The following is a 26,338-nucleotide window of genomic DNA, read 5'->3' on the forward strand; positions in this document are numbered from 1 at the left end:
AGGTCCTGTTCTGGTTCCCTGCAGGACTTCTTGCTGCAGGGCTCGCTGTTCAGCTGGGGATGGGATGTGTGTCCCCACACACACCAGGCCGGCCCGTGCCATCGCCTTTGCCTCGTACTGAGCAAGAAGGGTTAGAAAAGCTTGGCTGCCATGAGGGAAATACTTCTCCTTCATGAAGTGGTGGTGAGGTGGATGGATGGGAGCTTTCTTGTCACAGGCTGGCTGGTGGGATGATGGACAGCCCAAGTCATGCTGGCCCAAGTTCACTGGCTTTAATTGAAGGAAACGTCCATGGCTATCTACACATACTTTAGGCCAGTGGGACTTGAATGGGATCGAAGAGCCCATCATTTTTCCTGTCCAACAGTGCTCATCGATGTTCAGCAGCAAACTGACTGGCAAAGGTGCCACTGCTGTTGTCACGGACCCTGTCATCTGGTTGCTTAGTAACCACTTGACATTGACAGTAGGAAAGGGGTTGTGTCCCTGCATCTCCTAAATATTCAAGCTAGTAACGTACCTGAATTAGCAGGATGACAACAGTGAAACACCATCTCTTCACTCCAGAACCTCATTATATACCTGGGTAAGTGACCCTCACTCAGACTATTAATAGAAGCATGTCCTTGTCTAATAAAACAAGAACCAATATCATCACTCCTTTACACAAAGCTGCCTGACCCTGTTCAGTAATTCCCGCATCTCCTATGTTAATTTCAGGCTCTCAGCATCTCAGTGTTCTGCTATCTCAGCATCAGGTAACTGTAGAGAATCACCAGCAAATCTTTCTTTATGCTGTAGCCCTCTTCACCTCCTCTCCATCACTTCAGTGTCCGTCACAGTCCCTGTACTGGCTCACCTTATTGCTGGGGCTCCGAGCTAGCTTTGCCTCCTACAGACACAATGACTCACCTGGATTCCTTCTTTTTAAATTCAGCTCATTCAAAGTCTTCAGCACACATTCTATTCTGCACGTATCAACTGACACCGACTCTCTCACCTGACACATAACTGAGTTTAAATTTCTTCTCAGCATCGCACCCCCATCTCAATTTCAGCCTTTTCTACCTCAATCCCCTTCCAGTCTTACCTCCACCTCAGTCCTCTCTACCTCAATCCCTTCCATCCCAGTCCTCCTACCTCATTTCCCTCCATCTCAGTCCTATCTCAATACTTAGAACAATTCCAGCTCGACCGCCTGTTCTCCCTCTCACACCATTGCCATTCTCAGGTGTTTGTGTGTTCCGGAATTCCCATTCTGAATTTTCCCCTCTTTGCCTCCTTCTAGAAACATACCCTTTTTCGCCTCAGATCATCGTCACCACCCTGCTCCCTCCTCCCACCCCCCAGATGCCTTCTTCAGTTTGCTGTCCAGTTTTTCTTGTTCATGCTCCTAACAGAAACACTGGAATTCTCTTCTCTTCCTCTCAACACCCCACAGCTGTGACTTTGCAATCAGGAAGTTTGCTTTGCAATATTTCCTCTTTCAGGAACCACTAGGATCGGAAATTGGCCATTCTTCTCTTAATTATGTACTATTTTAAAATGCTGTTTGTGCTATTCAATAGTGATTTAATATATACCATTCAATGCATTTACCGTGTCTGAATGCTATGCATCATTGAGTGAGGGTTCATCTGTGGTTGTATGTACTATTCAGTGTATATCTGTCATAAGTGGCTTCACAGCTTATTACTTTGTCATTGTGGCAGGGGGAAAACCTAATTTACAGCTGGAACTTGGGGGAAGATAAATCTGACTTTGAGGAGAGGAGGTTGTTGGGGCAGAGGGACCATTGTGATGGAGATGGTGTTTGTGACACCATGTGTGATAGTGCAGCTATAAAGATATTTTAGCCCAATACAGCATTTACTGTTTAAACAGCACCGTGTAGAAGTTTCAGGGACATGTATATAGCTAGATTTAATGAATGTTTTTTTCTATGTAAATAACTTTATTTTGTAATATTTCTGAATAAAGTATTTTTAGAAAAACATGTATATAGCTAGGGTGCCTAAGACTTTTGCACAATACTGCAGTAATTTTATGTATTGCGCTGTACTGCAAAATAAATCAATTTTCATGTCATATGTGAGTGATGGTAAATCTGATTCTGATCTGGGTCTCTATTGTGGGGTAGGGGGCAGGGAGAGGGGAATCATGGTTGGGAAAAGGGAGAGGGGAGGGAGCAGGAAGCACCAGAGAGACATTCTATAATGATCAATAAACCAATTGTTTGGAATAAAATGACCTTGCCTGGTGTCTCAGGGCTGGGCGTGTCAGCACCCATGCCCTCTCCCTCGCCCCCACCCCTGGCACTCGTTCTCTGCCACCTGTCCAATTACTCCTCCCCTCTCTAGGCTCAGCCCTCCTGGTCCCCAGGTTCCGGGTCTCCTGGCCGCTCCTCCTCTGGCACCGGCTGCTGTTCACCAGGCCGAGCAGCATGCAGCCAGTTCGCAATGCTCCCACCTGCCGGGTACCGTAGGGGACCACAGGGCTTTGTAAACCACTGTAATCCTTCCACATTCCAGTACTTCCTCAAAGTGCTAATCCTACCAAGGAAAGATCTGTCGCCATGTAGCACTTTTCAAAATGCCCTAAGCTATTTCTCAATAAGTACAGTAGATTGACCAGTATACTGTAGGTAACACAGCAATGCAAATGTGGTGAGTCAGTCTGTTTCAGTGTTGTTGATATGGGATGCATTTTCACCCGGATGCAGGAGAACAGAACTCTTGCAGGAATAGGCCAGATCACCTATCATGGCTGCTGCACCATTCAATTGGACTTTGGCTGACGTGCCCTGGCCTCAGCTTCACTTACCTACCCATTCTCCATGACCCTCCATTCCCAGAGTCCAGCGTCTAGAAATCTGACGACCAACACCCCCCTCCCCCCCCCCACCACCAGCGAACTGATAAACTTCAACAATTCTGTCACCACAGCTCTGGAGGAGATAATTCCAAAGACTCACAACCCTCTGAGAGAATAAATCCCTCCTTATCACCATCCTTTACAGACAACTCTGTAATTCTCTATCCTGAGGCCATGCTTGCTAGTTCTGGTTATCCCCCAGATTAAACATCTACGTACTTGACATCCAACCTGTAAACTTCATCATAATCTTATATACTTAATAAGGACCCCTTCTAAACTCAGGCTATAGGGGCTGTCTGCACAATTTTTCCGAGAAAATGAATACTCTCATAGCAGAAACCATCCCAATAACAGACTCCAATACAAGTATATATGTTCATGAATAGGATCAAAATCTGAACACAGAACTCCTGGGTGATAACACCAGCACCCCGAGCAGCTGCTGAATACAGTGCCGTGCAAAAATCTTAGGCACAAAATATAACTAGGGAGCCTAAGACTTTTGCACAGTACCGTAGCAATTTTATGTCTTGCACTGTACTGCTGCTGTAGAAATACAAATTTCATGACAGATGTGAGTGATGATAAACCTGATTCTGATATGGGTCTCTGTTGTTGACTGAGAGTGGGAAGGAGGCAGGGAGAGGAGAATCATGGTTGATGTACGGGGAAAGGAGAGAGGAGGGAGTGGGAAGCACCAGAGAGACATTTTGTAATGATCAATAAACCAATTGTTTGGAATCAAGTGACCTTGCCTGGTGTCTCAGGGCTGGGTATGTCTGCACCCACACCACCAGCTGCCCTGGCAACTCCTTTCTGCCACCTGTCCCACACCCCTCCCGCAGTGCTTCACCCTCACCAGACGCACCATCCTTCTCTCCTGCCAGATTTACAAAGTCACTGTCCATTCCACGTTGACAAACACAGTATTGTACAAATGTGTATATTCATGTTCCTGAACAGTTACCGTATGCTCTACCCCATTTACTGCCATACTGGCATCCTCACTTTCTGTGTTGCATTCTGTACTCTCCCTCCATTCCAACAAGATTCTGCTTTTCTATTCTTCCTGCCAAAGTGAATAGCGTCACCTTTTCCCACATCTTACTCCATCTGCCATCTATTTGTTCTTTCACTTCACCTATCTACATCCTTTTGCAGACTCATGCCCCCTGCTCAGCCTGTTTTCCATCTATTTTTGTATTATCAACAATACAACCTTCAGCTGAGCCTTTAATCTACACTGAAAATAGCAGAAGTCCCAACACTTGGTCTTACCCGGTGCAGTCCATCCACATGAAGATGACCCCTATTTTCTATTTCTGCTATTAAATTACCTCCAAACTGTGTTGACACTGGGTACCTTTCATTATTGACCTATACCAAATGCCTTTTAGATATACGAATATCCTGAATCCACCCTTTTCCCGTTGCTCACCTATTGATTACATGCTCAGAAGAGGCTCAGAGTTGAGTCACTGAGAGCAAAAACAGGTCATTTGGTCCACCATGTCCCCATTTATACCATTTTCCAGCATTTGGCCTGTGGCCTTCTGAGTCCTGGCAATTCGAGTGTTTATCTGATGCTTCTTAAATGTTGCGAGTGTCTGCTTTCATCATTTTCTTGAGTGGTATTTTCTAGATCTTACCTCTCACTCCTTACCCTTAAAACTCTAGTTTTAGACACCTTTTACTATCAGTGCTCTCTGTTCCCCTTTGTACAGCTCTATCAAGCCATCCCTCTTCTTCCCTGTTACAAGCCCAGCCTAGCCGTCTCTCCTCACAATTGAAACACTCTATCCCGGAAATTGTTTTGGTGAATCTCCTCTGCACCTTCTCCAGCGCAATCACAACCTGCCCATAACATGATATCCAAGTGCCCAATATATTCCAGTTTGGCCAAACCAATGTTCAACTTCGCTGCTCTTACAAGTGTCCTTCCTAGCTGTCGTCTTCACCATTCTTCCCATGCATTCGGAAATATAGTCCAGAAAACATGATCTGTGGGGTTGGGAAGGGAAGGGAAAGAAGGGGAGCAGAGATGTTGGGGAGAAATGAGAATCGCAGATCATCTGCATTCTCTGGTCTCCACAGCATCACATTCTAACAGGTCGCCACACACTGCAACGTGGACAATTGCACCCTGGGTGTCAAATAGGGGTAACTTGGGTTAGTGACGTTGAAGGTTCCTGATTAAGGTATACATAATTATAAAGGGCATAATTATATCGGATACTGGGAAATGTTTCCCTAGGGCAAAGGTGTCTGAAACTTGAGGGCATAAGTTTACAGTAAGATGTACACTACTTAAGGGCAGAATATTTTTCTTCATGAAGAAGGTGATTGGAAGCTGGATGTTTCTGCCTGAGTGAAGGGAGGCAAGTATTCTTACAACATTTAAGTATCCAGCCAAGCACTTGATGCACCAAGGTAAACAGGCAGCGTGCTGGTAAATTGGATTAGTATGTGTACACGGTACTTGATGGCTGGCATGGGCGAGGTGGGCAGAGTGGCCTGTTTCATTGCTATATCTAGTTTTGGAGCTGTTGTCTGCGGAGTGCTTCTGAAATGAGTTGCTTTTGTCCCCGATCCAGGTATGGAGGTTACACCCAGACATTCCCATTCCGGTTTGGGAAGACTTACGGAAAGACTACTCATGATATCCTGCAGGATCCTAGGAAATCGAAAGCTGACCAATCAGTCCTGTCACCAATGACTGAACCTCCATCTGAGGGCCTTCCAGAATATGAGGAATACTGTCTGCCTGATGTGTCGGACCAGATCCATCCACAGAAACTGATTCCGGGTTACACTGGTGAGTCATCCCTGCCAGCAGAGAGATGCTCTATATTCAACAGTTTCCCCATCTTCCCAAACACCTAATGCTTATCGTCTCAGTTAATAAGCAAGGATGAACAATTAACAGTAGTGACTGACACAGAACAAAAACTGGATGCTGTAACAAAAAATATGACTGCTGGTTTGACAGGCTGAGGGAGTGAAAGGGTGATCTGAAACTTGATCAGACCCCAGAGCCACTTCTCACTTTTCCTGTGTTCCCTCATCCTGTTCATACCTGCCTGTTCACATACTCTGTACAGATCTCATATTCTCACCTGGTACCACTTATGAGTACCAACCTCTGTCCCCACCCTTCCCTCATACCAACAATCTCTCATTTTCCCTCTCAGTCCTTCCTACAGGAGCACGATTAAGAGCATCCTGACTGGCTGCATCACTGCCTGGTATGGGAACTGTACCAGGACTCTGCAGAGAGTGGTGCGGACAGCCCAGTGCATCTGTAGATGTGAACTTCCCACTATTCAGGATACTTACAGAGACAGGTGTGTAAAAAGGGCCCAAAGGATCATTGGGGACCCGAGTCACCCCAACCACAAATTGTTCCAGCTGCTACCATCCAGGAAATGGTACCGCAGCATAAAACCCAACAGGCTCTGGAACAGCTTCTTCCACCAGGCCATTAGACTGATTAATTCATGCTGATACAATTGTATTTCGATGTTATATTGACTGTCCTGTTGTACATACTATTTATTACAAATTACTATAAATTGCACATTGCACATTTAGATGGAGACATAACAAAGATTTTTACTCCTCATGTATACGAAGGATGTACATAATAAAGACAATTCAATTAAATTCCTGATTTAAGGTCGACTGGAAACATACTTACAGTCAGTGGCCACTTTATTAGGTACACATGTACAAGATAGATAGATAGATAGATAGATAGATACTTTATTCATCCCCATGGGGAAATTCAACTTTTTTCCAATGTCCCATACACTTGTTGTAGCAAAACTAATTACATACAATACTTAACTCAGTAAAAAAAATATGATATGCATCTAAATCACTATCTCAAAAAGCATTAATAATAGCTTTTAAAAAGTTCTTAAGTCCTGGCAGTAGAATTGTAAAGCCTGATGGCATTGGGGAGTATTGACCTCTTCATCCTGTCTGAGGAGCATTGCATCGATAGTAATCTGTCGCTGAAACTGCTTCTCTGTCTCTGGATGGTGCTATGTAGAGGATGTTCAGAGTTATCCATAATTGACCGTAGCCTACTCAGCGCCCTTCGCTCAGCTACCGATGTTAAACTCTCCAGTACTTTGCCCACGACAGAGCCCGCCTTCCTTACCAGCTTATTAAGACGTGAGGCGTCCCTCTTCTTAATGCTTCCTCCCCAACATGCCACCACAAAGAAGAGGGCGCTCTCCACAACTGACCTATAGAACATCTTCAGCATCTCACTACAGACATTGAATGTCGCCAACCTTCTAAGGAAGTACAGTCAACTCTGTGCCTTCCTGCACAAGGCATCTGTGTTGGCAGTCCAGTCTAGCTTCTCGTCTAACTGTACTCCCAGATACTTGTAGGTCTTAACCTGCTCCACACATTCTCCATTAATGATCACTGGCTCCATATGAGGCCTAGATCTCCTAAACTGTTCATTAATGCAAATATCCAGTCAGCCAACGCCACGAGGTGAAGCAGGAGTGTCCTCTCCTGGTTCGTATTGATGCCGCAAGGTCACGTCAATACGCAAGCCAGGGTGTACGATATGGCGAGAAAGTTGTTGCCCATGCGGCAAGCTCCCCTCTCCACACGGTTGATGAATCCAAAAGAATGGTACAGTTTGGCACCAGCAGTGCCACAGGAGTTGCCAGCCAACATTGAACTCAACATAGGACTGCCTTAGGAACTCCAGCTCGAGGCTTACTCCCAAAGCCTACCCCGTGAGTGGGTATAAACACAAGGCAGCAGAGGTTTGAGATCAGAATTTTCCTTCTCCTAGATGAGCCACCAACCATGGTTGATGAGTCCCTTTTGCCCGAAGTGACTGGCTTTAAGGCACAGTAATCCACCTTTGCCCCTTCTCCTGTCAGTAGAAACGGTTCCAACAGACTTAGTAGCTAAGCCACATGTAAAGGCCAGGATCTGGGCTTGGTTGTCAGAGGCTATTTGAGACACACATCATTGGGAGCATTTAGCGGGAGCTTATCCCCACTACACCCCATGGCTTTGACAGCTTCCAGCTCTCTCTTGTGCTGGCCTCCCTAGCTTGTACACCCTGATCAGGCAACATGGTCTGCACTGCCTGGGCCACGTCTGCCGCATGCAGGTTGGCCGCATCCCAAAAGATATCCTCTTCGATGAGCTGACTTTAGTCAAGAGAACTGCTGGTCACCCACAACTGAGCTACAAGGATGACTACAAGTAGGACATGAAGGCACTGGACATCAACTTTGAGTCCTGGGAGGAACTTGTAGTCAAACACACCCTAAATCAAGTGAGGAATAATTCCTAAAAACCGGCAGAAGTCAAATAGGCCCATAGACAGGAATGTGGAATCTCCAGCAGAGCTGAGACCACTTATAAATGCAACCTTTGCGACAGAGACTGCCACTCTTGCATTGGTCTTGTCAGCCTCAGACAGTGCTGCACCAACAACAATAGCGAGGACATAACATCCATGGTCAATTTCGACCAATGGAGGGTCACTAATCAGCCAGTCACATAGCAGCAACTCAATGCATAAAACCATGCAGACATGGTCAAGAGGTTCAGTTGTTGTTCAGACCAAACATCAGAATGGGGAAGAAATGTGACCTAAGTGACTTTGACCATGTGTTAGATGGGGTGGTGTGAGTATCCCAGAAACTCCTGATCTCCTGGGATTTTCACGCACAACAGTCTCTAGAGTTTACAGAGAATGGTGCAAACAATAAAAAATATCCAGTGAGTGGCAGTTCTGTGCATAAAAACACTTGTTAATGAGAGAGGTCAGAGGAAAATGGCCAGATTGGTTCAAGCTGACAGGAAGGCAACAGTAGCTCAAATAACCACATGTTACAACACTAGTGTGCAGAAGAACATCTCTGAATGCACAACGTGTTGAACCTTGAAGCGGATGGGCTACAGCAACAGAAGACCACAATCGTACACTCAATGGCCTCATTTTACCTGCACAGATGCTGCCTGCCCTTTGAATTCCTTTCACCTTTGCTCCAGGTTACCGCATCTATAATCTCTCATGTCCGTTATGGACACATTCAACTCCACTTAGCGTATGCCAGATTACCTGTACGCTTACCAAGTACACATTCATCTGTACACACTCACCTCCAGTAGCACTGTCTACTGTCAGGCCAATGAGTCCTCCATCAGTGATGGGGAAAATACTGGAGAAAATTCTCAGAGTCAGGATTTCTGTACACTTGGAAAATCAGGGACAGATTAGGGAGAGCGAACACGGCTTTGTGCAGGAGAATTCCTGATCCGCTAATCTGCTTGAGATTTTTGAGGAAGAACCTGAGGAGATTAACGAAGGTTGGGTGTAGATGCTGGAAATCCAGAGTAACGCATGCAGCATGCCGGAAAAAACTCTGCAGGTTGTCTATATGGATTTCAGTAAGGCATTTGATAAGGCCCCACATGACAGACTGATCCACATGGCATTCAAGCATGTTAGGTCATTGAATCCAACACTTGGCTGCTGATATGAGGCAGAGGGTAGGAATGGAGGATGTTTTTCTGATTGGAAGTCTCGACCAGTGGTGCACTACAGCTCTTTGCTGTGTGTGATTTGAGTTAATCACTGACATCTGAGTGTAGGAGATATAATTATTATCTTTACAGATATCTCAAGAATTGATAGTGTTGTGGAGAGCAAGGAAGGTTGTCTAAAGTAACAGTAGGAAATAGATCACTTGAAATGTTGAGTGGAGATTGGCAGATGAAATTTAATCCCAACAGGTGCATGATGATACAGCTTCTGTGGTCAAATAGAGGCAGTATGTACTGCACATATACAGCAAGTGGCTACTAAAGAATTTTGATGAACAGAGACACCTGCTGTTCAAGTTCATAGTTCCTTGAACCTGACAATGCGGGTTGACTGGATGGTGAAGGAGACGTATGGCATGTTTCACTGCAGGGGTCAGGACTCAATGGAACACTGCAACTTTTACAAAACGCGGGTTAGATTGCACTTGGAGTGTGCAGTTCTGGCTACCACGCTATAGAAAGGAGGTGAGTGTGCTGGAGGGGAGATTCATCAGGACATTGCCAGAATTGGAAGACTTCAGTTGTGGGGAGAGATTGGCTGAATTGTTTTCCCCGAAGGAGCTGAGAGTGAAGCTGTTAGATATTTACACTTAATGGCCACTTTATTAGCTACACCTGTACACCTGCTCGTTAATGCAAATATTTAACCAGCCAATCACATAGCAGCAATTCAACGCATAAAAGCACGCAGACATGGTCACGAGGTGCGAACAAGAAAAATATCCAGTGAGTGGCAGTTCTGTGGGTAAAATGCCTTGTTAATGAGAGAGGTCAGAGGAGAATGGCCAGACCGGTTCAAGATGACAGGTAGGCAACAGTAACTCAGATAACGAGGTATTACAACAGTGGTGTGCAGAAGAGCATCTCTGGATATACAACACATTGAACCTTGAAATGGATGGACCACAGCAGTAGAAGACTGTGAACATGCACTCAGTGGCTAGTTTATTAGGAACAGGAGTTGTCTGTAGTTGTATTGGGCTTAGGTGAGATCACAGCTGAAGTACTGTGTATTGCTCCGGTCTTGTTACTTTAAAAAGATTATACATGCCATGAGAGCCTGTGGGCAAGATTAGTTCCTGGTAAATTGGGTAAGATGGTTGAGGAGAGGCTGACAGTCTAGGCCTTATTCTTGTAATTATTTATCTTTTGCTGCCTTTTTATTATTTTTATCCTATTAGAGCTGAGAAGAATAAGAATAAGAATCAAACTAACGGAGATGGGAGTAAACTCTCATATGGTGGATTGGATAGTGGACTACTTGACAGATAGACCTCAGTATGTGCGGCTGGGAGACTGTAGTTCTGACACGGTGGTCAGCAGCACAGGAGCGCCGCAGGGAACCGTACTCTCTCCGGTCCTGTTCACCCTGTACACATCAGACTTCCAATATAACTCGGAGTCCTGCCATGTGCAGAAGTTCGCTGATGACACGGCCATAGTGGGGTGTGTCAGGAATGGACAGGAGGAGGAGTATAGGAAACTGATACAGGACTTTGTGATATGGTGCAACTCAAACTACCCGCGTCTCAATATCACCAAGACCAAGGAGATGGTGGTGGACTTTAGGAGATCTAGGCCTCATATGGAGCCAGTGATCATTAATGGAGAATGTGTGGAGCAGGTTAAGACCTACAAGTATCTGGGAGTACAGTTAGATGAGAAGCTAGACTGGACTGCCAACACAGATGCCTTGTGCAGGAAGGCACAGAGTTGACTGTACTTCCTTAGAAGGTTGGCGTCATTCAATGTCTGTAGTGAGATGCTGAAGATGTTCTATAGGTCAGTTGTGGAGAGCGCCCTCTTCTTTGTGGTGGCATGTTGGGGAGGAAGCATTAAGAAGAGGGACGCCTCACGTCTTAATAAGCTGGTAAGGAAGGCGGGCTCTGTCGTGGGCAAAGTACTCGAGAGTTTAACATCGGTAGCTGAGCGAAGGGCGCTGAGTAGGCTATGGTCAATTATGGATAACTCTGAACATCCTCTACATAGCACCATCCAGAGACAGAGAAGCAGTTTCAGCGACAGGTTACTATCGATGCAATGCTCCTCAGACAGGATGAAGAGGTCAATACTCCCCAATGCCATTAGGCTTTACAATTCAACCGCCAGGACTTAAGAACTTTTAAAAAGCTATTATTAATGCTTTTTGAGATAGTGATTTAGATGCATATCATATTTTTTACTGAGTTAAGTATTGTATGTAATTAGTTTTGCTACAACAAGTGTATGGGACATTGGAAAAAAAGTTGAATTTCCCCATGGGGATGAATAAAGTATCTATCTATCTATCTATCTAAGAATGAGACGAGGACTCATTGAAGCTCGCACAATTTCTACAGGCCTCAGTTCCATGTAAAGCGGACAATTCCCCCGATTGAGTGTTCTGGGGACAGGAGTCACAGTCCAAGAATTAGGGGTGCACTATTTCAGGCTTGAGAAAAGGAAAATGCTTTCAGTTCGTAATCATCTGCCCCTGTAGAACTGTGGAATGCACAGAACAAGAGGTTGATTAATTTCAGTTACTATGGGCGTCAGGAACATGGGGAAGGTGTTGGAAAATGCCACTGAGGTAGGTCATCCACTGTCTGAAGAAACTAAATGAGCCACTCCTGCTCCTATTTCCTATCTTCTAATATTCTTCACCCTGTACCGACCCACTTGCACCACAGAAACTCACCTGGAACATGTTAGTACTTAATCACTTCAACACATTCGCACAAATACACATACACCCACTCAAATCCATCCCCTACACACACTTTCATACCATCTGTGCACAGGCAGATTCACCACCACTGCTCACACCTCCACCTATGTATACCAGCCCTCCACCCACGCACGCCTCCCCCTCCACCCCTATACACTTCTACCTCTAGCCCAGTATACCCTCAACCCCTGTACACCTCCTCCTCCACCCCAGTACACCACTCTCTCCACCCACGTACACTCCTACCTCCCCCTTCACCCCTATACACTTCTACCTCTAGCCCAGTATACCCTCAACCCCTGTACACCTCCTCTACCTCCTATAGACCCTGGTACACCTCCCTCTCCACCCACATACACTCCTACTTCCCTCTCCACCCCTATACATTCCTACTTCCCCCTCCACCCCTATACACTTCTACGTCTCCCTCTATCCCAGTGCACCTCACCCGCTATTCCGGTACGCCTCCCCCTTGCTACACCTCCCTGTCTGCCCTGTGAACTTTTCTCTCAATCCCTGAACACATTCGCCTCCATCCCATATGTCATCTCTACCCCTCTGATCTCTCCTTGCACACCCTCATCCCCACTCACTCTGGACGCGGTCTCTACACTCATTTTGAACAAACTCAGTTCCACTTACCTGTCACGCTGGTCGTCAGCTGAACATATTTACACCAAATGCATTCTTCTGAAATTCACTTTGCACTCACCCCAATTTCTACACATGCACACACACACACCCCCTGCACATTCGCTCCTCACAAACAAATCCCCACTCACTTTGCACCCATTAACCGCGCTTACTGAGCATACAATCAGCCTGCGCACAGTAGCCCCACTCCTCTCCATAGCTGAGGGTTACGTTGATATTCCCATCCAGCAAAATTCTATCAACTTCAATTCTGCATTTGCTTCATATTGTGGGGTGGGGAAAGGGGGGGGGGTGTCAGCTTTCCAAGCCTCTCTGGATGAAGGCAATTCTGCTGACTGTACCCCTCTTCTAATGCCACGCCCTTTGCTGCAGCATCAAAGGTATAGCTAGTTCTCTTTGACCACTCTCACAAGTTGCTTCAAAATTCTTAATTACTGCAACTAGATCACTTTGACCTACCCCAGTAATCTAACGATGGTGAATCTGTGCAGCACATGTTCAAAACCCTGTAGAACAAAGTCCAATGCCAAAAACCAGTGCCTTGAATGGAGTCCTGTGAAAGCCCTACACAACGTAGGTTTTAGCACTTTGTAGAAACATAGAAAACCTACAGCACAGTACAGGTCCTTCGGCCCACAAAGCTGGGTCGAACATGTCCTTACCTTAGAAACTACCCAGGGTTACCCATAGCCCCCTATTTTTCTGAGCTTCATATACCTATCCAAGAGTCTCTTAAAAGACCCTATCGTATCTGCCTCCACCACCTTCGCCAGCAGCCCGTTCACGCACTCACCACTCTCTGCGTAAAAAAACTTTTGTACTTCTTCCTCATAAATGGAAGGTCCGATTTCCTCATCCAAAGGATGGAGCAATGATGAACACTCAGTCTTCTCATCCCTCACTGTCTTTACTTAACAGGCTACATTCCACAAAGGTTATTCAACTTTGGTGGGACCTACTACAGGGAGACCCTCGAGTCCGGACTGGATTTACGGAAACGCCAGATGGAATACACGCAGAAACTGAAAGAGCCTGTGTTCTTTACTCATGTGGATGGGAGGAGAAAGGTAAGCCTGTGAGGTACCAAGTCATTAAACTCATTTCAGGCTTTCTGCTGGATAAACATATCTATTTTAACCAATGTTACATTGACAGACTCTGCCATCTTTATTAGGAATGACACCTGGACATGTCTGGTCCAGTGGTATTTATACTGCCGTCACCCGTCCCTCCTAATTGGTTAGTCCTCATCCAATCAGGTTTCCACTGTCCCACCTTGTTTGCAATAGAATTCCAGCTTTTACTTTGCGTAAGACCCTTGTCTTTGTTAAAATTATTTTCCTCTAGTTTTATTTCAATAGCTTCCTTCACCAGGCGAATGCGCAGCAGTCTATATTGGACAAATGGGATGCACAGTGGAAACTCACATCAAGGAGCACAGGAGGTAAATTTGTTTGGGCTACCTGGAGAAATCAGCAGTGGCAGAACATTGCATTCACAATGGCCGAAGGATTGACTTCGACAGCACAAAACTGTTGTGCTTATGTCAATGGCTTTTATGACCACCTGGTGAAGAAAGCCATTGAAATAAAACTAGAGGAAAAGAGTTTTAACAAAGACAAAGGTCTTGCTCGAAGTAAGAACTGGAATTTGATTGTAAACAAGGTGGGAGAGCGGAAACCTGATTGGATGAGGACTAACCAATCAGGAGGGATGGAAAACAGGGTATAAATACATGCCCAGGCATTATCCCTGAAGAAGATGGCAGAATTTGCCTCCAAAACGTCAGTTAAAATCAATACCTGTACCAGCTGGAAACCCGAGAAGAGTTTATTCTCATATAAGCCAACAAAGCACTAGATCTTTTTTTATTAACCAAGTTATTCCTTCCCACTTACCTGGTCAGCTACATTGCTGCAGGGCTAGAAACCTTTTGACCTTCATGAAACACTTGAATTCAACCCAAAGAGATGAATGCTTTAATTGTGAGCATGAAAAGACCTGGTTCCATTCCAACCAAGACAAAAAGGATCAATGGCTTCTTACTGAGAGAGTTTAAGCAAGAAGTTTACCTGCAACTGGACAAGGCATTCATTATGAGATGAACCCAAGGTATATAGAGAATGGAGAAGTGCCACATTAGTTCTTCCAAAACTGGGGCTACAGTATTCTGTTGAGGCAGAGAGATTTAGGTTTAGCAACACATTCTGTATCTAACCTGGGACAAGGGGAGTGAGATTAGAGGGTGGTGTATTCCCAAAATCTCAGCCAACATTAAAGTACAGAGGAGAAAGTATTACATGATGGTAAAGGATGAACAATCTGATATGAAGATATTTGCTCTGGGGCTTTCGATACATCAATATAAGAACATAAAATATAGAGTATTCACACCCACAGGCCTGCTCAACTACTTAACAAGATCATGAATTATTTTCTACATTCAAACCACTTTCCTGCTCTATCCCCAAAATCTTAATTCTTCTAATGTCTAGAAACACATTGCATTCAATAGCTGAGCCCCACAGCCCTCCAGGTTACAGAATTCCAAACACTCGCCATCATCCAGTAAGAAGTTTCTTTTCAGCTCTGTCCTAAATGACCTACTCCTAATTGTAATACTGTGGTCCCTAGTTCTAAGCTCCTCTGCCAAGAAAGACACTTTCCTTTTATCCACCTTGTCACGCCCTTGAAGAATTTTGTACTTGATTCATACTTGATCTGTAGCGCCGAGCAGAGAGACAACAGAAAAGCAGAGTGATCAGTTGCATCCACAATAACCTCTATACAGAGGGAGTGAGTGCTGAGGCTCACAGTCATAATGTAGATGAGATGTTATTTCTGCCTAATGAGATGATTTTCCCTTCCTTAGCTGGTCACGGCCAATGAGAACAGGCCACTGAAACCTGTAGCTGCAAAAGTGGATCCAGTAACCTGGGCTCATCTGTACAAGAACAAGCACCTTTTTGCTACCCAACCTCCTGAACTCCAGAGGAGAGCAATCTCAGGTAGGCGGCAGGGTCAATCTTGGAAAAAGTAGTTGGACTGAAAGGAGACAAGTCCACAATAATCAAAGCATATGGAGTATGTGGACAAATTATATTTCAGTTAAAACAACAAACCGATTTTCATGCTTATGTTTTAACATAGTAAAATTGCTTTACACGCTTTCAATCCAGTCCATTCAAGTGAGCTAAAAGAGCCGACAGAAGGTTTTTCACCCAAACCATGTTTGGTGGAGTTATTTCTTAGGAAGGAAAGCAAAATGGAGAACTGTAGCCGAGTAAATGTTAATTAGCTGATGGTGGAGATCGGGGATATTAACCATGATAACCAGGGGTGAAGATGTGGTCACTTTGAAGTAATAGTAGGTAGCTGGAGGGTGAGATTGAAGGTAAAATTTCAATAAGTGGGTTTGAGGAACATGGTGATTGGGAGGGGAGGAGCTATGGGCTGTCAGAGGGTAAATAGGCTGTGGAATGGGAGGTGGGTAGGAAGGGCACTACATGGTTGGGTAGGATTTTGTTGAATCTGATATCCCATTGAAATTTTGTTTATTTTACAGATGGGTGATTGATAAGCTCATGGCCTAAGGTAGAAGGAGATGAGTTATACAGCTCTCATTACATGCACATACAGTTCAACTCTGAGTGATTATGCAGAAAGTTTGAAGTTAATAACTCATCTCCTTCTACCTTAGACCAATCACCCCTGATGAGTTATTAACTGATGAGTCCTTCTTTTTGTTTGGTGTAGGTTACACTGGATTTATCCCATCTCTGTCCAATGAATTTGCACATTCTTACCGACAGCAGGTGAAGAATGCCATGGATCGGTTTCAGCGCAAGCAGGTAAAATGTAACTTCCGTACAGAGGTTAAAGATATGAAGTGAAAGCGGCTGGAGGCCACTCATCCCCTCAGATGCGTTCTCTATGTAATAAGATGATGGCTGCTCCAATGTAATTGCAACCTTGCACTCCCTTCACCACCTTGCTTAGGCCTCAACTCAAAAGCTGATTGAACACATGGTCTTTGAAACTCTGACCCTCGGCTTTAAAAAAAAAAAGTAGATATTTTTTCAGCATTTCAGAAATCAATGCTTCTCACAAAGAGCAAAGAGAGTGTGGACTTGGAAGCATGGGAAGGAGGTTGGGGAGGAGATCCAGTTATTTTTAAATCTTTGCGTTCTCAAGTTAATTTGACCTAAGATGGGTAAAGGTACCAATTTTTAAGTTCTGTAATCTGCAGGGGTGCCAGGATGTCACAGTTTCTAGTCCAGCCATTGAACCAGCTCTCACTTCCTGAGTATAATGGTTTTGTCAGGAGGAACTCAACCATGTCTATGAAGTCTTGAACCTCAAAAGAACAGGCTTGGAAGCTTGGTACGCTTCTGACTCTGATCAAATAGATTTCTCGGTAAGCAAACCTTCCTCACTGGAGAAGCATGTTGGCCCCAGAATCTCTCACTCCATCTCCAGAAACGCTGAGGACAGCCTGGATACCCAGAGCTGAGACTGAACTTATGGGACTGATGTGGGAGCTTTCTGACACCAGTGGACCTCCAATCAAACGGTTCAAGCAGTAGGGACCTTCTGCCAATTCACAATGGATATAAATGACGTGTCAACAATGGGAAAGATTTGCTCTGATTCAATTCTTTTTGTTCTTTTCAGTACTTTGTAAGGAACATGCTCAGAGGTTACCGTGAAGATGATCCTCAACCTAATAGTATAATTTACATTAACAAACCAATGATTCCCAACTATGGAGGTCATGTGCCAGGTATGTGTAGTAGATGACACTCTATGTAGCCCATGTGCCCGTGTATTCGTGCTTCCTGGTTTCCCACAGGTCACTTACTGATGATGCATGTAGATTTACTGAGTAACAGAAGTTTTATGGAGGAGCTGCTGTATTGTGCTGACACTTCAAGCTGAACATGGGCCGCCAGCCATGGTTGTATAAACTAGGTTTTATTCTAAGCTAATTGGCACCATTTGATGCTCTCCTCTTGCCAAACAAGTTGCAAGAAACTGAAGCACACTGCAAGAGCAGTAGGCCACTTGACCTCTGATCAACCTGTCAGCTATATAATCCAATCATTCCTAATCTGCCTCTTAATCACATTTACGCACTTTGAGGCCTAAAATTTCTCAATACCGGTTTTAATTGTCCAAAATCCCTACCCCAGAACTTCTTAGAGAAGGAGTTCCAGTTTCCCAGTCACTTGTGTGAAAAAATCCTGAACGTTCCAGATCAAATTTTATACCTACTTCTTCTGGTCTTCCTTATCAGAGGGAAGAGTTCTCTCCATCTGACCTATCACCTCAAACTATCTGCCAATCATCAAAAATTCCTAATTCAACCACTTTTCTCAGGGATCATCCATCCTCCACTGACTAGATTTTCAACCTTGCCCTTGATCATCTGGGTGGCGTCACAGATTGCAAATGAAATCTGCTTGAGGACAAATATCGATATAGCATAATTTGTTTCTTGATTTAAACCCGTATGGTCTCAGAATTCAATTGATTATTTAAACATCTGTATGGGGTGCAAAGCTGATTGACTCAGTATGGAAACACTGGTCATATTACTTTTCCCATGAGAATGCAATAGGCCCAACTACGCCTTCTGAAACTAACTTAGGCTAACAGATACAGTCTCAGTCCCTCTGTTAAGTTACTTGACCACAGAATCTGGCACTGCTGGGAATTGTGCAGTTACGGTAATCATGGTGATAAAGGCAGAATAGAAGTATATCCGTTTCACACACATGAACCTCAACGATCTTGCAGAGGAGATAGATCCCTGACAAGAGATCCAGAAGCCTTGAGGGGGAGGGCTGAGGGAGAGGAATAAAATGACACTGGAGAAAAGATAGTTAGAGGTGTATATCTTGTCATATTTCAGGGACTCGACATAAGTGTCAGAAATATTTACTGACCTCACACACCTGCTCAGCTTTAGTGGAAACACCAACAAAACCCATCTAAAAACAACAGCACTACGTGTTCACACACCAAACACTATGCCAGCCTTCACCTCTGATGCACCATCAATAACTCTAGGAGACTGGAAGTGAATGATAGGCTTTTATTAACAGTGAGAAGGGAGCACGACCATGTTGAAGACTGAGGGAGGAGTAGTGCCCCAATCGCCTTTATACAGGGGTCTGTGGGAGGAGACACAGGAGCAGTCAGCAGAGGAGTGTGTCCAGACAGGTATACATAGTTTACCACAACCTCTAAAACAGTTTGTAATTCAACAACAGCAAGGATGCCATGCACAGATCAACACACACAAAATATAGGAGGAACTCAGCAGGTCAGGCAGCATCTGCTGAGAGGAATAAACAGCCAACTTTTCAGGCCATGGCCTGTCATCAGGACTGGAAAGGAAGGGGGAAGAATCCAGAATAAGGAGGAGGGGAGAAGGTAAGGAGTATAAGCCGACAGGTGATAGGTGAACCCAGGTGAGGGGGAAGGTGGGTGGGTGGAGGCAGAAAGGATGAGCAAGTAAAGGGCTGATAAAACAAGGAATCTGATAGGCAAGGTGAGTGGACCACAGGAGAAAGGGGAGTTCGATGGACGCCAGAGGGAGGTGATGGGCAGGTGAGGAGGAGAGAAGGTGTAAAGGGGAAGACAGAATGAGTCATACATAGATATACGTTTCTACCTTTCTTGCAAAAAAAAAGACTATGCAGCGCAGATTGGTGAGGGCCCCATTGGGTCTACAGAAGAGATGCAGGAGATCACAGCTTCTGTCACAGTGCTACCAATAAATAGTGCAGGACCAGACATAATTGAAGATGACAACATCCAACCTTCTTTCTCCTATCCTTTCTCTCCTCCCAGCCCCACCACATCTGCCTAATTCATATAGACCATGTATGTGATTCCTTCTTGTTACAACGTACGACAATGAGTACCATTTGTTTTATGTCATCAAATCAGTGTTGGATCCCTTTTCATTGGCAAAGTAGGGGAAAGTTCCAAATTAATTTTCTTTTAGAGAGACATAGGTTAATAAAGAACAAAAGCATTGATTTATTTCTGGAAGGAAGGACATGTCTGACTAATACCATATTTTTTTAAAGGATGTAACAAAAGGGGTTAATGAGCCTGAAGGTTCTCGGCCTGAAATGTCGACGGTACTTTTGTTCCATAGGTGCTGCTTGTCCTGCTGAGTTCCTCCAGCATTTTGTGTGCGTTGCTTGGATTTCCAGCATCTGCAGATCTCCTCTTGTTTGTAATGAGGCTAGTTGTCTTCATGTCATTTGCGTGAATTTCAGCAAGATCTTTGACAGGTCTTTAACCACGACAATCAATGAGAAATGGAAAGTTGGTTCTAGAATAAAAGTATTTATTGGCATATCTTTTGTGATAAGAAGACATAAGAGATCCAAAAGTGATTCGATGACATTCTTCCAATGGTGTAAATGGAATCTAATGTGGCGTGGTTTGCACTTGTGGGGGACCAACAAGTGAAGGAATTATTTCATAAATAAGAGTCTAATGAGAACTGCAGAGGAATGAAGACACTTTGGATTGCCTGTCCACAGATACTTTAAGGTGACTGGACAGGTAGGTAAGACAAAAAAGAAGATACTGTATTATTCAAGCAATAGGTATAGAATACAAAGCAAGGCTGTGCTGGAGAAGATACTGTCTCTAGTCCTGGTCATATTACAATGTAGTTATATTGGAGGAATCCAAAGGAATTTTCTGAGGACATTTCTGGAATTGTATGGTTTTAGATGTGGGGAGAATAACTGATCTGCATAAAATTACACCATTCGTGGATAAATTGGGTGAAGAGCTATTTCTTTAGCAAGGATGTTAACAACCAGGATCATGGGTTTAGAATAATTAGTAAGTGGATCATCATCATGTGCCTTGTCATATGACATGGTCTTTGATCATGATTGCTCTTGGAAATCTTTTCTACAGAAGCGGTTTGCCATTGCCTTCTTCTGGACAGTGTCTTTACAAGACGGGCGTCAGTGGTCACATAACCAGGGCTTGTGATATGCACAGACTGCTCAAATGACCATCCACTACCTGCTCCCATGGTTTCACGTGACTCTGAGCAGAGGGCCTAAGCAGGTGCTACACCTTGCCCAAGGGTGATCCGCAGGCTCACGGAGGGAAGGAGCACCTTACACCTCCTTTGTTAGAGACGCATCTCCACCCTGCCACCCAATTATAAGGTTGTTAAAAATATATTTGTCCAGAAGTGTTAGGGATCTGGAACATAGAGCTTGAAAGGACAACAAAGGTAAAGTCAGATAAACACTTGAGGTGTTTTATTCTACAAGACTATAAGAATGAAAAGTGGAATTAAGCTAGAAAGTGCTTCTTCAGCTGTCAAGTGGCCTCTCTCAGTCATCTGCCATTGGAAAACATTGGAATCCATTACTGAGACAAAAGCAGGGCATTTAGAAATCATAAGGATATTAACTTATGAAAGGGAAATCGAGCTTGCTAGGCTTACACCTTTGAAGGTGTAAGGTTGTTACAAAAATGCATTGAATTACAAGGCAGTTAAAGAAAGGACAAGGGTTGTTCATTTATTTATTTGAGATACCGTGTGGAATAAGCCCTTCTGGCCCTTCGGGTCGAGCCACCCAGCAATCCCCAGATTTAACCCTAGCCTAATCACAGAACAATTTACAATGACCAATTCACCTACCAACCAGTACATTTTTGGAAACCGGAGCACCCGGAGGAAGCCCATGCAGTTACAGGGAGAACATACAAACTGCTTACAGGTAGCGGTGGGAATTGAACCCAGGTCGCTGGTACTGTAATGCATTGTGCTAACCACTACACTACCATTCCCTGTGTTTAGAAGAAGGTTGGACCAGCCATGATCTAAATGAAAAGGATTTACAGGTTTAAGCAGCTAACTGAGCTATTCCTGCGACAGTTTTCTATGCTCTCGGTGCCCATGACCCAGATGTCACATTTCAAGTGTTTCATAAGCTCATTCTTTACCAACTAAATGGATGCGCACCAATATTCTGTTTCTCACTTGTTTCCTTGTCTTGTGCTTTACAGGATCTAAATTCGATGTTGGATCAACATTCGGAAGGAATTCTAGGATTGCTTCTGAACAAATCCATTGTCTCTGATAAATCTCAGTATATAAATCTGTAATAGCTTATCATTGACATATGGCAAGTATTCGTAACTCAAGCAGAATAAAGTTCAGAAAAGTAGGAAAGAAAGGATTGATAAAATAGGCTTGAATTTGATAAGACAGACTGGTTCTGAGCAATTCATACACATTACTTCTTGACTCGAACAGCACAAAAGGTGATACCAGCTACAGATAATCCTGACTGTGTCTAAGCCCAAGCTAATATCAATACATTTATAACGCTAATTCCAAATCTCCGATTTTTATCTCTGGGTTGGAGTCATGTGGGCAGAGGAAGGTTATTCCATCTGTAAAGTGCCTACCTAGAGATTTCTACACTAAGCTGGAGTGTTTTCTTAGCTGAATATAAGAGCATAAGTCATAGGAGCAGAATCAAGCCATTTGGCCCATCAAGTCTGCTCCACCATTTCATCCTGGTTCATTCCCTTCGACCTACTATCCTGCCTTGTATATTATAGGAGGGTCGACAAAAATCAACACCAGTGTAATTACTTTTAACGTAAACTTTAATGAAAAACCCAATAAATAGCGACGTCGTATATATAAGAGAAAACCTCACACCCAAAACTTAATAACGCACAACATAACACGTAACCTACACGTGAACTTAACCCTTAACAGTCTGGATGAATTCTGCCTAATGAGTCCCTACACATGCCCCCCAGAATTCACCCTTGCAGACAAAATCAAACGAGCAGCGGCCCACAAAACTCAGCTGAACCTACTCCTGTCTTCATGGGCAGGTGCTGAGGAGGAAGCACAGTCAATGTTAAAAGGCCTGGAGGTGGGAGGTGGGCCCCTCCGCAGGGGCTGTGCCACTTCCACTGGAGAGTTCAGGTCTAAATGGGCAGGCTTGAGACGATCCACAAAAACACTATCCTGGATCCTCCAAAGTCCAGTGTAAAAAACGTATCCCCTGCTTCCAACACGTGGAACGGGCAGCTGCAGGGGACTCTGATGTCCATCATGGTGCACAAACACATTTTGCCTCTCGCAGATCCACCAACAGGTGCGACCGCGTCGTGGGCAATGGAGTGAAAGTTTTGGCGCTGTCCATAAAAGCTGACCTTTGCTGCGAAGCAGATAATGGGACCGTGGATGTTGGGAGAAACTCTCTTGGCACACGTAGGGGATTCCCGAGAATGAGCTCCTCAGGAGAGGAGAAAAAGAAAATTCCCTGCCAGGTGGGCAGAGAAATCCTGGATGCATGGGAGTGGTATTGGTCAGGGGTCTTGGCGAATTAATGGTCTGGGTGAATTCTGCCTGATGAGGAGTTAATTAAGGAGTTCCTACAATATTTTGTATATAGAGGTACTGCATGGAATAGGCCCTTTGAGCTGCACCACCCAGCAAACTCCAACAACACCGATTTAACCCCAACCTAATCATGGGACAGTTTATCATAACCAATTAACCTACTAACTGGTTCATCCTTGGACTGTGGGAAGAAACCAGAGCAACCAGAGGAAATCCACACATTCCATGGGGAAGGTGTACAGACTCCTTACAGAGGACACTGGAATTGAACCCCAAGCTCCGACACTTCACGTTGTAAGAGTATTGTGCTAACCGCTATGCTACTGTGGTGACTTCTCCCTGTAACCTTTGCCACCTTTACTCACCAAGAACCTATCCATCTCTGCTTTAGAAACGCCCAAAGACTTGGACTCCACGGACATCCTTCGCAATGAATTCCAGAGATCCATCACCCACTGGCCAAGGAAATTCCTCCTCATCTCTGTTCTAAAGGGACGCCCTTGTATTCTGACACTGTGCCCTCTGGTCCTAGACTGACCCTCTCCATGCCGACCTTTCGATATTCGATAGCTTTCAATGAAACTTCAGAGTTCACTAAAAGCAAACCTGCCAGACAGTGGGGAGTTGGGTGCAACAGCGAGGAAAGCTGAGGAAAAGGATAAAGGGAAAGGGAGCACGGGAGAAGTTATTAAGGTTCCCTGAATAAAAAAAATAGAACAGTTTGAAAAGTGTTAGGAACAACTTTAGCTATAATGGGGTCAACTTTAAGGGAGGATTCAGTGCACGTAATTCTGGGGATGTTGTATTTAAACACACACAGTTTACATAACAAGGTAAGTGAGTTTATACTGGCGCAGATTGAAATTGGTGGGTACAACGTCATGGGCATCAGAGTGGCATAGCAGGAAGATGATCCTGGGAATTAAATATCCAAGGGTACATATTATTTTCAATAGGATATGTGGGTAAAGGGGGTGGGGTGGTCCTGTTGGTAATCAATGAAATTGAATCAATAGCAGGGAGCGATGCAGGATCAGAAGATGTAGAATCATTGTGGATAGAGTTGAGGAATCGCAAAGAGCAAAGTTGAAGTTGAGTTTATTGTCATATGCACAAGTACAGTGAAAAAGTTACTTGCAGCTGCATCATATTAGCAGCATTCTTGACAAAAAAAATAAAGAAAACACCAAGACCAAGGAGATGGTGGTGGACTTTAGGAGATCTAGGCCTCATATGGAGCCAGTGATCATTAATGGAGAATGTGTGGAGCAGGTTAAGACCTACAAGTATCTGGGAGTACAGTTAGACGAGAAGCTAGACTGGACTGCCAACACAGATGCCTTGTGCAGGAAGGCACAGAGTCGACTGTACTTCCTTAGAAGGTTGGCGTCATTCAATGTCTGTAGTGAGATGCTGAAGATGTTCTATAGGTCAGTTGTGGAGAGCGCCCTCTTCTTTGTGGTGGCATGTTGGGGAGGAAGCATTAAGAAGAGGGACGCCTCACGTCTTAATAAGCTGGTAAGGAAGGCGGGCTCTGTCGTGGGCAAAGTACTGGAGAGTTTAACATCGGTAGCTGAGCGAAGGGCGCTGAGTAGGCTATGGTCAATTATGGAAAACTCTGAACATCCTCTACATAGCACCATCCAGAGACAGAGAAGCAGTTTCAGCGACAGGTTACTATCGATGCAATGCTGTTCAGACAGGATGAAGAGGTCAATACTCCCCAATGCCATTAGGCTTTACAATTCAACCGCCAGGACTTAAGAACTTTTTAAAAGCTATTATTAATGCTTTTTGAGATAGTGATTTAGATGCATATCATATTTTTTACTGAGTTAAGTATTGTATGTAATTAGTTTTGCTACAACAAGTGTATGGGACATTGGAAAAAAAGTTGAATTTCCCCATGGGGATGAATAAAGTATCTATCTTATGCACATTTTTACAAGTAAAAAACAATTAGAACAAAACAAGGTCATTTTAGTGCAAGGGATCAGGGTGGTTATAGTGTGGTAAACTGTGATTGTGATTAGGGTAGAAAGACCATCGTGGGAGTTCTGCCTAGAATTCCTAATAGTAGTCATGATGTGGAGCACCCAATACACCAAGTGGACATGACAGTGTTCGGTGATCCCAGTGTGGCCTCCTGTATATCAGTAGACCCGATGCAGTAGATCCTGTAGACCCGATGCAGATTGGGAAACCGCTTCACCAAGCATCTACGCTCTGTCCACCAGAAAAAGTGGGATCTTCCAGTGGCCACCCATTTTAAATCCTCTTCCCATTCCCATTCTGATATGTCCATCCGTGGCCTCCTCCACTATCGTGATGAGGCCACACTTAGGTTGGAGGAACAACTCCTTATATTCCGTTTGGATAGTGTGGTGAACTACATATACCTGTCTGGACACACCCCTCTGCTGACTGCTCCAGTGGCTCCTCCCACAGACCCCTGTATAAAGGCGGTTGGAGGCACTGCTCCCCCCTCAGTCTCCAGGATGTTGTGTGGTCGTTTCTTGCAGCTAATAAAAGCCTGTCGTTTGCCTCCCATCTCCGAGAGTTATTGATGGTGCATCAGATAGCCTCCAACCTGATGGCATGAACATTGATTTCTCTATCTTCCAGTAATGCCCTCACCCCCACTTCACCATTTCCTTCTCTCACCTTATCTCCTTGCCTGCCCGTCGCCTTTCTCTGGTGCTCCAACCCCCTTTTCATTCTTCCATGGTCTTCTGTCTCAACTTCCCAGCTCTTTACCTCATCCAGGTTTCACCTATCACCTGGCATTTCTCCCTCCCCTCCCCCTACCTTTTAAATCTACTCCTCAGCTTTTTTCTCCAGTCCTGCTGAAGGGTTTCAGCCCAAAATGTTGACAGTACTCTTTTCCTAAATGCTACCTGGCCTGCTGAGTTTCTCCAGCATCTTGTGTGTGTGGTACTTTAATATGTGGGTAAACTGGGAGAATCAGGTGTGTAGTTGAGGCCCTCTGTTGGTCGGGGTTGACCATGGATGTGTGTTCCAGCTGTCTACGTGTTATGCAAGCCAATACGCAGTTCAGGGCAGCACGGTATGGAGAGCAGACT

The 26,338-nt window shown here is 44.5% G+C and overlaps 1 protein-coding gene across 1 annotated transcript; it reads left to right on the top strand.

The window, feature by feature from the left end:
• Window positions 1-461: 461 nt before the first annotated feature.
• On the top strand, window positions 462-22,003 carry LOC140730067 (ciliary microtubule inner protein 2A-like). The gene is made up of 7 exons (XM_073050206.1): window positions 462-586; window positions 5,472-5,692; window positions 13,751-13,899; window positions 15,705-15,840; window positions 16,589-16,683; window positions 17,507-17,615; window positions 21,896-22,003. Exons 1-7 carry the CDS (start codon window positions 534-536, stop codon window positions 21,967-21,969), a joined length of 837 nt encoding a protein of 278 aa, XP_072906307.1. The 5' UTR covers window positions 462-533; the 3' UTR covers window positions 21,970-22,003.
• Window positions 22,004-26,338: the final 4,335 nt, after the last annotated feature.

This window comes from Hemitrygon akajei, chromosome 7, assembly GCF_048418815.1.
Source record: "Hemitrygon akajei chromosome 7, sHemAka1.3, whole genome shotgun sequence".
NCBI classification, from domain to species: Eukaryota; Metazoa; Chordata; class Chondrichthyes; order Myliobatiformes; family Dasyatidae; genus Hemitrygon; species Hemitrygon akajei.